Genomic DNA, 17,043 nt, shown 5'->3' on the forward strand with positions numbered 1-17,043 from the left:
TGACAGTACGCCCGATCTGTCTCATGTTGACCAGCTTATCTTTATAATTCGGTACATAAAAGACAGTGTTCCTGAAATGTATACCTATTAAAGACCATACCGAGCGAGGTGGCGCAATGGTTAGCACGCTGGACTCGCATTCGGGAAGACGACGGTTCAATCCCGCGTTCGACCATCCTGATTTAGGTTTTCCGTGATTTCCCTAAATCGCTTCAGGCAAATGCCGGGATGGTTCCTTTCACACGGCACGGCCGACTTCCTTCCCTAATCCGACGAGACCGATGACCTCACTGTTTGGTCCCTCCCCTCAAATCAATCCAGTCCAATCCAAAGACCATAAGTCTCAGTATTTAGCGGAAACAATCTTGAATTTTATAGAGAATCATGATATTCCCATAAAAGATTGCAGAGGACAAACCTACGACAGTGCTTCAAATACGTCGGGGAAGAATACTGGTCTACAAGCAAGACTCAAGGAGAAATGTGAATTTGCCACCTTTTTACTATGTGCGGGACATTAACTAAACTTGGTAGACCTCCAAGCTGCTGGCTGTGTATCAGAGGCAACAAAGTTTTTTGAAATGGTTGAGAAAGTGTACAACTTTTTGTCAAGCTCTACCCACCGATGGAATATATTGATAGAACATTTAGGTTTAGAAAGAGATGTTAAAGGTCTTTCACAAACCAGAGGATCAGCCCGAGCTGATGCAGTAAGTGCCTTGCATGAAGGTCATAAACAAATCATAGAAACTTTGATGTCCATCGCGGAAGATACAGAACAGGCAAGAGAAACTAGAGTAGAAGTCCTTAGTCTGTCCGGAAAAATGGGAAAGCTAGAATTTATTTTACTAACGGAAATTTGGAGCTCTGTATTGAAAATAATAGACAAAACAAGTAATTATCTTCAGAAAGAAACAATAACGCTGCATGTTGCAAATAATTTGCTCGCTTCACTTGATGATTTTATCATTAACCTCAGGGATAAATTTGATGACTTCGAATCGTCTGCCAAAGAAGGAAATCCGGAATCCGATTACAAGGATCTATCTCAAAGAACAAAACGTAGAAGTTCGCGCCAGAGCTTTAGATGGCTCTGCACAGTCAGTGCAACTGAATGGAAAAGAGAAATTCAAAGTAGAATCTTTCTTCCCACAACTGGTACTCTGAGCGTTCGTCTAAAACAGCGATTAAGTTCGAATGAGAACATTTTCACTTGAAAACTGAATTCCGAAGAGCTGAGACAAAGTTGCAAAGACTTTTTTGAAATTTATTACGAAGACGTTAACGAGCAAGAGTTGGAAACGGAATGTCTACATTTAACAGAATACTTGAAAATTGTTCAGATTAAAAATTGGGGAACTAATAGTATATTAGAAATAATCACCTTTTGAAAGCAAAGAAAATTGAAGACACATTTTCAAATGTAACAAAAAGAAAAAAATATATCTAGACCCTCGCTTATCTACTTTCTTTGTCTGTTCTAACAAAATAGTGCTCTGTCAAGGTCATAGGAACCCCATCAGTGGCGGCTCGTGACCAAAGAAGTTAGTGGTGTACTTTGCTCACGAAGGAAAACATCAACAAAAAGAGAGAAAATCAGTACACTGCTCTTGTTTTTGTAATGGCCGATATAAACAGACCGCTCGCTCGTGTCACTCCTGCATCTTCTCATAATAAAACCAAAAGGTGAACACAGAAAAAGTATTTCTTTTGCAGAGTAAAAGGAATTAAAATCAACTGCAGCTATATGTACTCAAAAATTGGTAGGCATGCCTTACTTATCTTTTTCAGCAGGACTCATGTTAACGCCGTTCGATTTTGTCTCTGAATTTCGATGTGGTGGTGCTCACTTGTACAGGAACTCTACTCTTCTTTCCTTCATATTTGCAAATCTTTCAATCACTCTTTGATTGAAGTCTGCAATTCCTGAAACGAGGTCTCGTTCAATAGAGAGCATCGCGAGTTCTAACAGTCTTTCTTGGTCCATAGTATTCCGCAAGAAGGTTTTGATTCGTTTCAGCGAAGAAAAACAACGTTCTGCTTCTGATGTGGTCATTGGAATTGTAGACTACTGCCCATTAAATTGCTACACCACGAAGATGGCGTGCTACAGACGCGAAATTTAACTGCCAGGAAGAAGATTCTGTGATATGCAAACGATTAGCTTTTCAGAGCATTTACACAAGGTTGGCGGCGGTGGGGACACCTACATCGTGCTGATATAAGGAAAATTTACAGCCGATTTCTCACACACAAACAGCAGTTGACCAGCGTTGCCTGGTGAAACGTTGATGTGATGCCTCGTGTAAGGAGGAGAAATGCGTACCATCACGTTTCCGACTTTGATAAAGGTCGGATTGTAGCCTATCGCGATTGCGGTTTATCGTATGGCGACAATGCTGCTCGCATTGGTCGAGATCCAATGACTGTTAGCAGAATGTGGAATCGGTGGGTTCAGGAGGGTAATACGGAACGCCGTGCTGGATCCCAACGGCCTCGTATCACTAGCAGTCGAGATGACAGGCATCTTATCCGCATGCCTGTAACGGATCATGCAGCCACGTCTCGATCTCTCAGTCAACACATGGGGACGTTTGGAAGACAATAACCATCTGCACTAACAGCTCGACGACGTTTGCAGCAGCATGGACTATCAGCTCGGAGGCCATGGCTGCAGTTACCCTTGACGCTGCATCACAGACAGGAGCGCCTGCAATGGTGTACGCAACGACGAACCTGGGTACACGAATGGCAAAACGTCATTTTTCCGGATGAATCAAGGTTCTGTTTACAGCATCATGATGGTCGCATCCGTGTTTGGCGACGTCGCGGTGAACGCACATTGGAAGTGGCGACGTCGCGGTGAACGCACATTGGAAGCGTGTATTCGTCATCGCCTTACTGGCGTATCACCTGGCGTGATGGTATGGGGTGCCATTGGTTACACGTCTCGGTCACCTCTTGTTCGCATTGACGGCACTTTGAAAAGTGGACGTTACATTTCAGATGTGTTACGACCCGTGGCTCTACCCTTCATTCGATCCCTGCGAAACCCTACGTTTCAGCAGGATAATGCATCAGGTTCTGTATGGGCCTTTCTGGAGACAGAAAATGTTCGACTGCTGCCTTGGCCAGCAAATTCTCCAGATCTATCACCAATTGAAAACGCCTTGTCACTGGTGGCAGAGCAACTGGCTCGCCACAATACGCCAGTCACTACTCTCGATGAACTGTGGTATCGTGTTGTAGCTGCATGGGCAGCTGTACTTGTACACGCCATTCAAGCTCTGTTTGATTCAATGCCCAGGCGTATCAAGGCCGTTATTATGGCCAGAGGTGGTTGTTCTGGGTACTGATTTCTCGGGATCTATGCACCAAAATTGCGTGAAAATGTAATCACGTGTCAGTTCTAGTATAATATATTTGTCCAATGAATTCCAGTTTATCTTCTGCATTTCTTCTTGGTGTAGCAATTTTAATGGCCAGTAGTGTAATTATCGCTTTCAGGAGCTTCACAGATTCGCTCAGTGTATCACAAAGATTATTGTCTGTTATGTAATCCAGAAAGCTCAAAGCTGCACATATTCTTCTGAACTCCTCTCTTCCATAAATAACAGAGAGTTCTGTTCGAAGTTTCTTTGCTTCCAAAAAAGAGTAGCATTCCATAACAGCTCTGATAGAAGTTTTTGGAAAATTGGAAGAGTAAGTAGCGAATTTCTCTGGTAGAAAGAGAGAGGCTGCAAGTAGGTGTCCAGTGAACTTGACTCTTTCTTTTGCTTCGTAACTTATGACATCACATACTTCTTTTACCTCCCGCAGTAGATTACACATCGCTGTTCCATCTTCAGTTCTCCCTCTTTCATGCTACTCGTGTAGACCTGTTGAATTTTTTGCACTAAAATTAATCAAGGAACGAAAAACACCAGGATTGGAAGATGATTCAGTCTCATCATCTCCTCTAAGGGCAAGTTCCAACGCACCACAGAAACGAATACAGTTAATAATTAGATTCAATATGTGCCTATTATCGGTAACTTTTTGGTTGTGTAATCCCATGGACCTTCTGGACCCACTGTCTAATTGGGTAGCTATATTTACATTGCCTAGACTTGCCGTATTCAAAATGTTATTTACATGGTCTGAAGAAAAGTTCGTGTTTTCTAATTTTGACATGGAGGTGTTGAATGTCACAGACTCCGTGTTTAGACCATACAATAAACAAGGAAAACAAAATAAGGTTCAAAAAATGGCTCTGAGCACTATGGGACTCAACTGCTGTGGTCATAAGTCCCCTAGAACTTAGAACTACTTAAACCTAACTAACCTAAGGACAGCACACAACACCCAGCCATCACGAGGCAGAGAAAATCCCTGACCCCGCCGGGAATCGAACCCGGGAACCCGGGCGTGGGAAGCGAGAACGCTACCGCACGACCACGAGATGCGGGCACAAAATAAGGCATTTTTCATGTCACAACTACACAGCCGTTCATGCTTGTTGTACAATTCAGAGTTAAATTTCCTATTGAATTGGCGACTTTTCGTTTTAACGGTCTGTGAAATTGTTAAAGCAGGAGTCGGCCTACTTAGCCTCTTAATTTCTAATTTTTCTTCAAACTTCCGTGAACTGGAGGGTTCAGAGAGCTATGAAATTACCTGATTCATTATTTCACTTGTTACTGGAGCCTCAAAATTCAGGTGCTAGCACACGCTAAAATAACTAACACAGCGCACAGGAAATAGTTCGCTCGCAGCTACACCTGAACTGGTAAGGTGGCGCGAGAATCCTGCTTTGTTCGAAGATCCGATAGTTCCGTTTCCCTTCGGAAGAGTTCGGACCCTCTTCCTGCGGCTGGCATTGTGGCCCTGGTTAGGTGTTTACACACACAAGGCCCGCATACGAGTACAGTGTTGCCTAGCGTTGCCCCCGCACCCCGCAACCCCTCTGAGACCCCCAAGTCCGCGTTTGCAGCCACAGTGCAACCCCGTCTCCGTCGACACTTTCGGTCCAACTCCGCTGCGTTCGGCATTTGGAGCCCGGGCATTTCAAAAGAGATAAATGACGCGCTACTTCTCCACTAGTATAGAACGCTCAGAAGGCAAACACAGTTGAACAAAATTATTCCTTGGGGGTAGCGCAAACCTGCAAAGCTATACAGGAGCCGCCCCTGGGTCCCATTATCCTAATGTGCCCAGGGCCTCCAAAAGGTTAAAGACGGCCCTGTATATGCCTATTGCATGGAAGGAATGTTTCGCCTTCTGCTGAGTGGTAACGCCTTCATTGGCAATAGGAAAAAACAGTCGGATGTCATTCTATGTAATTGCAGTCGCTGAGTGGTTATGCATTCATTTTTCAGCCTCAGTTATGTATGTAATTTTCAGTGGTCCAAACAGGCCACAGTCTATGGGCTGAATTCTACGACTAGCGTGTGACGGTAGGGATAATAAAGTTATGTGATGATCTCTACAATGGAGGACAACTTGAAGACTGCAATGTGACATGCGATTGTCGAATATCAAAAAGACTAGGTCATCTTTAGTCGGCTTGGCAAAGTCACTGAAGTGCTTTAGCCAGTAGATAAACAGACAAGAGTTTATGAAAGCACTGTCTGAGATCAGGGAGAGGGTTGCTTTAGGAGCATCTTTGAAGAGCTCAGGTTTCATTCTCTTTCATCGAAAAACTATGGCGTGAAGAAATCGACAGGATTCGTTGCATAGACAACTGTGACTGGCCTCTTTCTGCTGACCAACCTTCCTTTTGGTCTCATGTCCTTTGGGATCTTGTTTGGAATAGAAGGTATTTGTATCTCATCCATGTTATAGATGCCATGAGCAAGGTACTGTTTCTCTTCTACTATCTGGTTTAAATTAAAAAAAAAAACTCTTGGTTTCGGTTTTATTGAATCCAATACTTGTGCCTGCACTGTATTTCTCTGGAGTTCGAAGTGTAAGATGGTGCCTTTTGCAGAAATCTTGAGCCCAGCGCTGTCCAGCTGCCTTTGTGTCCTCATTGATGCGGAGATTTAACTCGTTAGTCTCTGCATGCTCATATGCCAATTGTATGATCTGCTTCCAGCTGATATCGTAGAACCTAGCATCAAGCTCCCTGGGGTGATTTCCTCATTCCTTTTCCATCTCATCTGAGAACATCTTTTTTAAACATCTCAAAGGCGCTGGTACAGTGCCCTAAAAGAAAACGCAGCCAATAATAAGGATATTTTGATCATAGCCTATTTATTTTTATATTGGACGTTTAACAAGAAAACGCCAAAAATATATTCTCTACTCACAGCTTTCAGTCTTTTCCTTAAAGCAGACTCCTTCGTTCCAAGAACAGCGGCAACCATTCGTTTGCTTTCTCTGTTTTCGATTCGTTGCCTGGAGCTCTTTAGAAAAGATGTGCTTCCTGTCCGATTTTCGTACTTAATTTGAGGTCATTCTGAAACAAGACCTACCCTTCAGGCTCCAAAGTACACCTAAGATGATAAAAATCTGCAGTTGTGCCGTGAAGAGTACGCACGCACTCTTTGGGGAGTTACATGCACGCTCTTTCGTACATTAACAATGATTCCAAGCATAGTCAATAGATGGCAGCACACATCACATTTGAAAAACTTGTGGATGCAGTACAGTAGAGGGAAACAAAGCCTTTTATAATGCAGTCAAGATTTAAAGGCTATTGACTGTGTATCTGTGAATGACTTACACAACAGAGTACCAGAATTATACCAAGGAAGCTCAGAAGTGATTATCTGTTTCACTTCGGGAATACGGGATCTGTTCACACAAATTGTAACTGGTGGCTCTGTCACCGACCTGTGGAAGACTTCCCATGTCCTGCTGTTCCCTAAACCCAACAAACCCCCCTCTGATACATCTTCCTGTCGTCCCATCTGCCTCACCTCCATGTTCAGTAAGGTCTTCGAGACCATCCTCTCCCGCCGTATCCACTGCCACCTTAACCAGCACCACCTCCTTCCCCTCCCCCCCAGTTTAGCTTCTAGCCTTCCTTCTCAGCCGACGACCAGTTCCTTAACCTTACCAATCTTCTTTCCCTCCAACTTACCTCCCATGAATCCGCTATCTTTGTTTCTCTTGACCTTCAGAACACCTATGACCATATCTGGTATCCCAGGCTCCTCATCAAACTCCAGACCCATGCTCTCCCTCTCAGTTTCGTCCATCTCGTTGTTTCCTTCCTCTCCTGTCGTCCCTCCTGTGTCACTATCCACAATTCCAACTCCCATACCTTCTAATCCCTCCGCTGGCGTGCCCCAAGGCTCCGACCTTTCCCCTCTCCCCCATCTCCTGTACACTGCTGATATGCCCAAACCTCCCCCACCTGTTCATCTCCTCCAAATTGCTGATGACACCGCCTTCCTAGCCCTTTATCCTACCCTTCAACGGTCCCAACATACCCTCCAAACCCACATTGACCAGTTCACCAGTTGGTGCAACCAGTGGCTCCTTCGTATTAACCCCTCCAAGACCCGGCAATCATCATAGGCCACACCATCCGCTCCTTCTGTCCCCATGATTTCTACCTAACCATTTATGGCTGTCGTATCCACCTCACTCCTATCTTCAAATACCTTGGCCTCACCCTCGAGCGCCACCTCACCTGGACTCCCCATCTCCTTACAGTCCAACAAAAAGCCCACAACCGCCTCCTGAATCTCCTGTCCGGCCGGACATGGGGACTGCATCCTTCCACCATCCTTCACACCTACAAATCCTTGATCCAGCCCATCCTTTGTTATGCCAGTGTCGCTTGTATTTCCGCCCTCCCAGGTTCTATAAAGCCCTCCAAATCCTAGAACACCATGAACTCCACCTCGCCTTCTGTATTCGCCTTCCGTCCCCCACACACATCCTCTATAACCTCATCCGCTTCCCCACCTTCTCGTTTTTCTTCAACACATCCACACTCTGTATATCTGTATATTATCCTCCGAATCGATCGCCCCCCTGCCGGCCGGAGTGGCCGAGCGGTTCTAGGCGCTACAGTTTGGAACCGCGCGACCGCTACGGTCGCAGGTTCGAATTCTGCTTCGGGCATGGATGTGTGTGATGTCCTTCGGTTAGTTAGGTTTAAGTAGTTCTACGTTCTAGGGGACTGATGACCTCAGAAGTTAAGTCGCATAGTGCTCAGTGCCATTTGAACCATTTTTTATGCTGTGGCCGACTTTTTAACTTGTATTTGACTCCAGTGCTTTTCAAGTGCGCAACGAATTGCCAGCTGTGTTCTTCTAACTTTATGGTAACTTTTAACTGTTCCCCTGTGCATGTCCCCGTATTAGTGTATCTTTTAATTCCCATCATCTGCATTTACTGTGTTTTTTATGTCCCCCTTTTTTCCCCCCTTTTTTTGTAAGCGTTCCCGTTTCATGTATTTTGTAAACCCGTTTGGCTGAAGAGCGATGGACTGTGCTGCTGGCAGCCCTCCTCTGCCCATATGGGGCAGGGGAATGAAATTACAACAAAGAAAAAACAGGTGAAAAACGTGGCCGTTCAGCCCCTGGATTGGACGGAATTTTAAATGAACATCTTTGCGGCCTTTCGCATACGCCTCTCCTCTTGCTCACCAAGACTAAACGGTTGTCTCACATCTGGCTTTTTCCCCCCTCAGTGGAAGCAAGCCAAGCTGATTGCGACCCCCAAGCGGTTCAAGGAGAATATGGTCCCCACTAACAACAGGCCCATCAGCCTCTTAAATACCATGGCGAAGGTCCTTGAATCTGTGATCCCCCACCGACTTTCCCAAACTCTGGCGGCGGCTGGGACGATCGGAGCTGAACAGTTTGGGTTTACTTCACACCTCTCTGCCGAATGTCAGGTCCTACGAATCACTGAACATGTCATCAAAGGCTTCAACACCGCCAAGTCGACAGCTCCCGTATTTCTGGACTTGAAGAACGCCTACGACAAGATCTGGCACTACAACCTAGTGCACAAGATGCTGACGCAGACCCTTATACCAGATATCTATGTCAAGATTGTGGATGACGTCCTCTGCGGTAGGACTTTTCTAGTGGCTCAACGGGGAATGCGTTCTGGTATTCGCCAATTGTCGGCGGGCACTCCGCAAGGATCAGTGCTGTCTCCCGTTCTTGTTAATATCGATGTAAAGGATATGCCAGTCATCCCCCAATGCCACCTGTCACAATATGCTGACGACACAGCACTATACACCACTGGCCGAATCACTGACGCCGTCATCGCCCGCCACCAGCGACAGGTGGACGCCACCATCACCTGGTGCCGGAGTAACAAAGTAGCTCTTAATGCCGTCAAAACTATGGCAGTCTATTTCACGAAACGGCACCCAGTCCTCCGCCGCAATATTTCGATTGCAGCTGTGCATGGGCCGTGGTCCCCAACGACCACCTATCTAGGGGTCCGGATGGACCACAACTTGCTATTCCACTGTCATGCTGAGTATGTCGCCAACAAGGGGCAAAAGCTGACCAGAGCTTTGTACCCCTTCTTCCACAGTAGAGAACTTCACCTACATACCAAGCTCCGCATTTACTGAGCAGTTATCCTGCCTGCCCTGGTTTCGCTGCATGGGCCACGATTAGTGTCACCAGGATGCAGACGTTGCAGCGCCTGCAGGCCAAGGCTCTCAAGTGGAGCCTGCACGCCCCACCACTCACGCGAATTGTGACTCTCCATGAGGAAACGGATCTCGTCCCCCTCAAGAGGTTGGTTCAAATGGCTCTGAGTACTATGGGACTTAACTTCTCAGGTCATCAGTCCCCTAGAACTTAGAACTACTTAAACCTAACTAACCTAAGGACATCACACACATCCATGCCCGAGGCAGGATTCGAACCTGCGACCGTAGCGGCCGCGCGGTTCCAGACTGTAGCGTCTTTAACCGCTTGGCCACCACGGCCGGCCTCCCTCAAGAGGACCATACGCAATAACGCGCGGTGGCTCTATGAGAAAGTGGATGCCCTGCGGGACACTGTCCATGGGACACACTTCCACGCCGCTGGCATCAACATCCGGTTCCTCTTACCATCCTAGAGGACACAGATACTGATCTTGGCTAACGATAGACCTGGCACGCCCACTGCAGCTACATCCTTCAGCGGGACTAGCCCCACATTCTACATCAAATACTTTCCCACCCTACCTGCCCCTGTCGGGCTATGTTTTTCTGCCTGACTGATGTCGTACTGTCACAGTTGGAGGGTGGTACAGGCCTCCAAATCACACCGTCACACCTCTAAAGTGTATTGCAGTGACGCAGTGTCGCTGCCCTGTGGATGAATTTACTGCCTCACAACACAGTTAGACCGCAAAAGTCCAGTGATGCTGTATGGTACCATGTCACACAGGAAAAAAAAAGGTGATTAAAGTAACACATTGTCAAACAAAGCAAAGTAGGCATTGGGTACGAAATCAATCTGCCAGTTAAGTAGTTTTGTTGGTTCTTTCTTTTCTCCTTTATAAATTTGAGGCTCCTCCAACAAATTAAGAGCACGGCCTTTTTTCACTCTGAGGAGAATACGTATACAATTCCGAATGCTCCCTATAGAATACCAGTTTGAGATAAATGCTGTCTCAAAGCAGTTTTGTTCCGTGGCTGTGAACGTTCTTTAAAACATAAGTTAAAAGAGCTCCACAGCCATCAAATTTGTCATACTTCCTTTTCAGTTTATTTTTTATTCGCCATTTTAGGGTGCTGTTAACCTGAAAGCCACATCTGACATAAGATTTTTTAAAACATTTTTCTATTTGCAGGGACATTTTGCCGTTAAATGTCATAGGAATGGTTTTAGTTCTTTCTTTACTGGTTCTGTTTTGTGTGTGTGTGTGTGTGTGTGTGTGTGTGTGTGTGTGTGTGAGTGTGTGTGTGTGTTATACGTTTCTTTAGCCTACTGTAGGGGCGCGTGACGGCATTTACAGAAAAGCCGTTAGCTACCGCAATCTGCTTTAAAATGCTGAGTTCTTTACGTATTTCGCTTTCGTCCAAAGGTAGACGAAGGAGCCGGTGAACCATGGAGGTGAAGCGCTAGCAAATACAATCAAGGAATACATATACCAAATAATGCGACATTAGCATCCTTGGATGTAAAAAACCTCTACAGTAATGCCCCAGTAAAAGAGACTATTGACATCATTAGACGTAATCTCCTATCCTATAACAAGATTAGTACTGCGGAGTGTATAGAACTAACTGAATTTCTAGAATTTGTTTTAGCTTACAATTTTTTTACCTTAAATGACAAAATATTTTTAGAAAACCTACTTGTACAGATAGTGTAATCACTGGCAGTTCATGCCATTCTCCCCGATATAAAAAGGCCTTCTTCACCTCCATGGTTCACCCGCTCCTTCGTCTACCTTTGGACGAAAGCGAAATACGTAAAAAAACTCAGCATTTTAAAGCAGGTTGCGGTAGCTAACAGCTTTTCTGTAAATGACGCCACGCGCCCCTACAGTAGGCTAAAGAAACGTGTAACACATAGCAGGCACACACACACCCACACACAAAATAGAACCAGAACAGAAAGAACAAAATCATTCCTATGGCATTTAACGGCAAAATGTCCCTGCAAAAAGAAAAATGTTTTAAAAAATCTGATGTCAGATGTGGCTTTCAGGTTAACAACACTCAAAAAGGGCAAATAAAACATAAACTGAAAAGGAAGTATGACAAATTTGATGGCTCTAGAGTATACAGGATTAATTGCGGTAACTGTGGCAAATACTATATCGGTCAGACGGGCCGCTCTTTTAACTTAAGGTTTAAAGAACATTGACATTCACATCCACGGAACAAAAACTGCTTTGGGACAGCATTTATATGAAACTGGTCATTCTATAGGGAGCACTGAGAATTGTATGCGTATTCTCCACAGAGTGGAAAAAGGCCGTGGCCTTAAGTTGTTAGAGAAGCTTGAAATTCATAAAACAAAAAGAAAGAACCAGCAAAACTACTTAACTAGCAGAGCGATTTCGTACAGAGTGCCTACTTTGTTTTAGTTTGAGAACGTTTTACTTTAATCAGCGAAGCCTCTGTTATTCCGGGTGATCAAAAAGTCAGTATAAATTTGAAAACTTAATAAACCACGGAATAATGTAAATAGAGAGGTAACAATTGACACACATCCTTGGAATGACATGGGGCTTTATTAGAACCAAAAAAATTAAAGTATTGCTAGACGCGTGAAAGATCTCTTGCGCGCGTCGTTTGGTGATGATCGTGTGCTCAGCCGCCACTTTCGTCATGCTTGGACTCCTAGGTCCCCAGACCTCAGTCGGTGCGATTATTGGCTTTGGGGTTACCTGAAGTCGCAAGTGTATCGTGATCGACCGACATCTCTAGGGATGCTGAAAGACAACATCCGACGCCAGTGCCTCACCTTAACTCCGGACATGCTTTGCAGTGCTATTCACAACATTATTCCTCGACTACAGTTATTGTTGAGGAATGATGGTGGACATATTGAGCATTTCCTGTAAAGAACATCATCTTTGCTTTGTCTTACTTTGTTATGCTAATTATTGCTATTCTGATCAGATGAAGCGCCATCTGTCGGACATTTTTTGAACTTTTGTATTATTTTGGTTCTAATAAAACCCCATGCCATTCCAAGCATGTGTGTCAATTTATACCTCTCTATCTACACTATTCCGTGATTTACTCAGTTTTCAAATTTATACTGACTTTTTGATCACCCAGTATATAGTTTGTTGATAGTTTCACGTAGAATAGAGTGCCTTACATATTCACTTCGATTTCGTACATTGTGAGCATAACTCTAGTATTTTATTTTTCCTTCTCTGTTTATATAATATACTGCATTAACTAGATAATATATAATACGCTGCATTAACTAGATAATCTTGTTCATGCACTGGTACGGAGTTTTATCATTCTTTTCTTGCAACGGCGTGAGGCAGGGTACGAGGGCCCTCTGGCGGTCACGATCCACTTCTCGCCTATGCGTAATTCTGGCGTTAGCGCTAACAGAGGGCGCTGATTATGTGTATTACTTTCTAGGCTATTTTACGTTTTAGATTAACAATCTAACTTTTGTAGTGTTTTATTTAATCGTTTTTGTTACTGTAATGTGTCTTATACCTTATAAGCCCATTACGAACTTAACCAATTGTCCTCCTCCCTATATTTTACGTTGTTCAGTTAATCATTGAAGACTTTTGTATGCCTACAGTAGCGACATCTGGTGAACTTACAACACAAACATGTTGTGGCTACTGTACGGCAGTTTGTTTGCTGTTATTTATATATATCTGACGATGCTGGTGCTGAATTTGCTTTTAACATTTGACGATGCCACTATGGCTGCAGTTCATTATTACATTACTCCATTGTTTTTATAAAACAGGTATGCCTCTTCATACTTAAAGTGCACAAATGTATAGGTATGTATGTCAGTAGTACTTTTCATTATGTCAATTCTGATCCTCACCCCCCCCCCCTCCTTTCCTCCGTCCTTTTTATGGGCTCCCTCTCCCCTCCCCCTTCCACCCTCTTTTCCTTTTTCCCCACCTACCCTCTCTCTGCCACCCTTCTCTCCCCCGAGTCCTTTTGCATTTCCCTCCTCTGCCTTTTCCCATTCCCTCTCGCGTCTGCCCTGCCCCTCCCCCCCCCCCTTATGAGTCCTCTCCCTCCTTTAGTCCCCCCCGCCTTCGTTTTTCCTCTCCTCCCTCCTTGTTCCCCCCCCCCCATCTGCCCTGGTCCCCCCCCCCCCATCTGCCCTGGTCCCCCCCCCCATCTGCCCTCGGCTATGGTGTGTTATCTTTGTGCCGACATTTTAGTACAGTGTTTACAGTGAATGTTCAGTGTTGTGTGTCTTCTTCGAAGTGTTGCGAACGGACATCATACTGTCGCTGGGTGTGATTTTTATATCTCTTGCGAACAGAAACCAGACTGTCGCCATGTTTTTTTAATTGTCTGTCTACTATGTTCCCTGTCTGCTTCCTGTGTATTTTATTAGCTTTGCCAACCCATTGCTTTATGTTTTAACTTTCCACAATTTTCCGCCGTTTTACAATTTCAGTCACCGTTTTATCGCCTGCTTTTATTGTTTCTTATCTTCTTTCTTGCGTTTTAAAAAGTATGTAGGCTGCAGAGCAGCGTAATAAGCTGCTGCCAGCCCGCCCCCTTCGGGGGGAATCGAAATACAATAAAGGAAAAAAAATTCATTATGGTCTATATTATTGTTTTAAGCTGTAGACAATCTGCTAATGTATTCATGTTTTCCAACATTTTTCTGCAGATCTGAAGATGGCCATTATAGACCGAAACCGGTAAACTGTTGACAAAAATTTTGTGGACATAGACGTAAAGGAAAGGAAATTTATTTTATATTCGGTTCACTGTTTTATTCGCGAAAATGTTGCAGCTTCTGAAAGATATGTAAATTGGCAATCTTGAGATTCCTCACATCATACGCGACATTTGGTGAAGAAAGCAATGTGATACTAACTACGACTATGTAACGTGAACACTGATAATACAGCCAAACGCCAATTGGCACCAAATATAATCTCTGACCTTTAGAATCTGTAGATGGCCAATGTGCAGCTGAAACTGGTTGTGATTGTTATTCTTTCTTAACTCTGTCTAAAATAGAAAGAAGTGTGTAATATATTAATTATACCTCTACGTAAACAGAATGTCATTGTTTTCAAAAAAAAATTATCTAGACAATGGACATAAGTTTGGAGGTGCTCCTCGCACTTTTTTGATAGAGTGCATATAATGAGGAACTATAAGTCTACTTGTGTGTCTTTGTGTTTCAGTGGTAAAGTGCCAGACTACAGACCCACATGTACGGTGTTCAAGCCAGTCCTAGTCATTTATTATCTCTCTCACCCCCGGTAGTTATTGTTAGTGTGAAAAAATGTTGCCGCGCGGGATTATCCGTGCGGTCTAGGGTGCTGCAGTCGTGGACTGTGCGGCTGGTCCCGGCGGAGGTTCGAGTCCTCCCTCGGGCATGGGTGTGTGTGTTTGTTCTTAGGATAATTTAGGTTAAGTAATGTGTAAGCTTAGGGACTGATGATCTTAGCAGTTAAGTCCCATAAGATTTCACACACATTTGAACATTTCTGAAAAATATTCAGTTGTAGCATAGTTCAGAGTCAATGTTAAACTGTAGGCCACGGCTGGTTAAGTCAGTACTAAAGCCAGAGGAAATCAGTGGCGCACCACATCCAGTGCGATAGCGGCTGATAACGCACTGTAGTGTTGAAACTGACCTTCAAACCTACTTACCCAGGATATCAATGAAGGTGAAATTGGAGAGAATAAGGTTCTGCAGGTTTCCGCCTATGACACACAGCAGTGGTAGGACGCCTGCTTCAAAGTCGAGCGTGAGTCCATCACAGTTGGTGAGTGAGAGGGCGCACAGGTTCTCGAAGAGCATGAACTTGTAGAGGGCCTCGGAGGGCAGCCAGGCGTTGGAGAGCGCGACGGTCTTGGTGTCGGGGCAGAGGCGCGTCGCAGAGTCCAGCTGGTGCTCCTGCGCGCGCTCCGTTGCCGACAGCAGCGTGCTGAGGCGAAGCCGCTCCGGCCGCGGGCTGCCCTCCTCCGACAGGCGGATGCCCAACCCCGACAGCAGGCGGTGCTCCAGCTCGTGGTCCCACGTCTCCAGCAGCTCCAGCGCCTGCGCAGTCAAAAATGTATCATGACTCCAGTTCGTCATCTCAGGTCTCCAGCTTGTCCAATCAAAAATACGCTATCTGTTCAAAAGTATTGGGGCCACTAGATGTCACGAGATGTGTATCCGTCAATGTAAAAGGAGACGGTGGGTATTGTGCTGTCAGTAGAGAAGCAGTAACAGCAGAATGGGTCCGTCAGGAGAGCTCAGAGACTTCGAATGAGGATGAGTCACTGGATGTCATCCGTGCAACAACTCAATCAGGGACATTTCGACCCTTCTGAAGGTACCCCAGTCGACTGTTGGTGATGTGACTGTGAAGTGGAAACGCAGGTGATGAACCACAGTTTAACCAATATCAGGCAGGCCTCTGTACTGACAGACAGTGACTATCGAGCATTATGGAGGGTGCTTGGAAAAAATGGCGGGAAATCAGTGGTGGGAAACATTTGTGAGTTCAGAGTGCTACTAGCAGTCCAGTTAGAAAAACGATTGTCCATAGGAAGTTAAAAGAAAGGACTAAAATGACCGAACACATGCCCATAAGCCACACATTTCTATAGTCAATACCAAGCGACGCTTGAGGCCATGTAAAGAACGAAGCCACTGGACAGTGGATGACTGGAAACGAGGATTGGGAGTGATGAATCACACCATACACTGGGCCAATCTGATGGAACAGTTTGGGTTTGGTGAATGCCTGGAACACCTTGTCTTCCATAATATGAAATGCCAACAGTGAAATACTATGGAGGTATGGAAAATGAGCGTTTGGCGTCATTGGCCGGGAGGCCCCTTGCGGGGCAGGTCCAGCTGCCTTGGTGCAGTCCTTATTACATTCGACGCCACACTGGGCGATCTGCGCGCCGGATGGAGATGAAATGAAGATGAAGACAACACAACACCCAGTCCCTGAGCGGAGAAAATCTCCGACCCAGCCGGGAATCGAACCTGAGCCCGTACGATGGCAATCCGTCACGCTGACCACTCAGCTAACGGGGCGGACACTATGGAGGTGGTGTTATGGTATGGTTTTTTCCATGGTTAGCTTGTCGTCCCCTTGTTACCCTTAAGACAACGCTAAATGCGGAAGATTAGGAACTCAGTTTACAGCATTGTCTACTAAGTTTAGAAACTTAGGCATTTCGGAAATTCTCCCATCCTTGGCTTGGAAACCAATGATCATGCCCTTTTGGACATCACATAAATCGCTGCTAGTGCTGCCACCTCCCGTCTGTGAGTGATTATTGCTCGTTGGCGTCGAACACAGGCGGTGGTTATGTTAATGTGACTAGAGCGTGTAATACTTCTGTGGGATTATTAATGCTAGAGTGGGAAATACCCCCATTTTAGTAGTAGTGCGAACAATGGGAGAGGAGACTGTAATAAGCGAAACGTGACA

The 17,043-nt window shown here is 45.1% G+C and overlaps 1 protein-coding gene across 2 annotated transcripts in view; it reads right to left on the bottom strand.

The window, feature by feature from the left end:
* LOC126248781 (uncharacterized) overlaps positions 1-17,043 on the bottom strand; it is a 661,014-nt gene that overhangs the window by 30,237 nt on the left and 613,734 nt on the right. For both annotated transcript variants that reach the window (XM_049950154.1, XM_049950153.1), the window contains exon 5: positions 15,257-15,647. In XM_049950154.1, coding sequence (XP_049806111.1) covers positions 15,257-15,647 — 391 coding nt within the window. The remainder of the gene's footprint in view (positions 1-15,256; positions 15,648-17,043) is intronic.

Source organism: Schistocerca nitens, chromosome 3, assembly GCF_023898315.1.
Source record: "Schistocerca nitens isolate TAMUIC-IGC-003100 chromosome 3, iqSchNite1.1, whole genome shotgun sequence".
NCBI lineage: Eukaryota > Metazoa > Arthropoda > Insecta > Orthoptera > Acrididae > Schistocerca > Schistocerca nitens.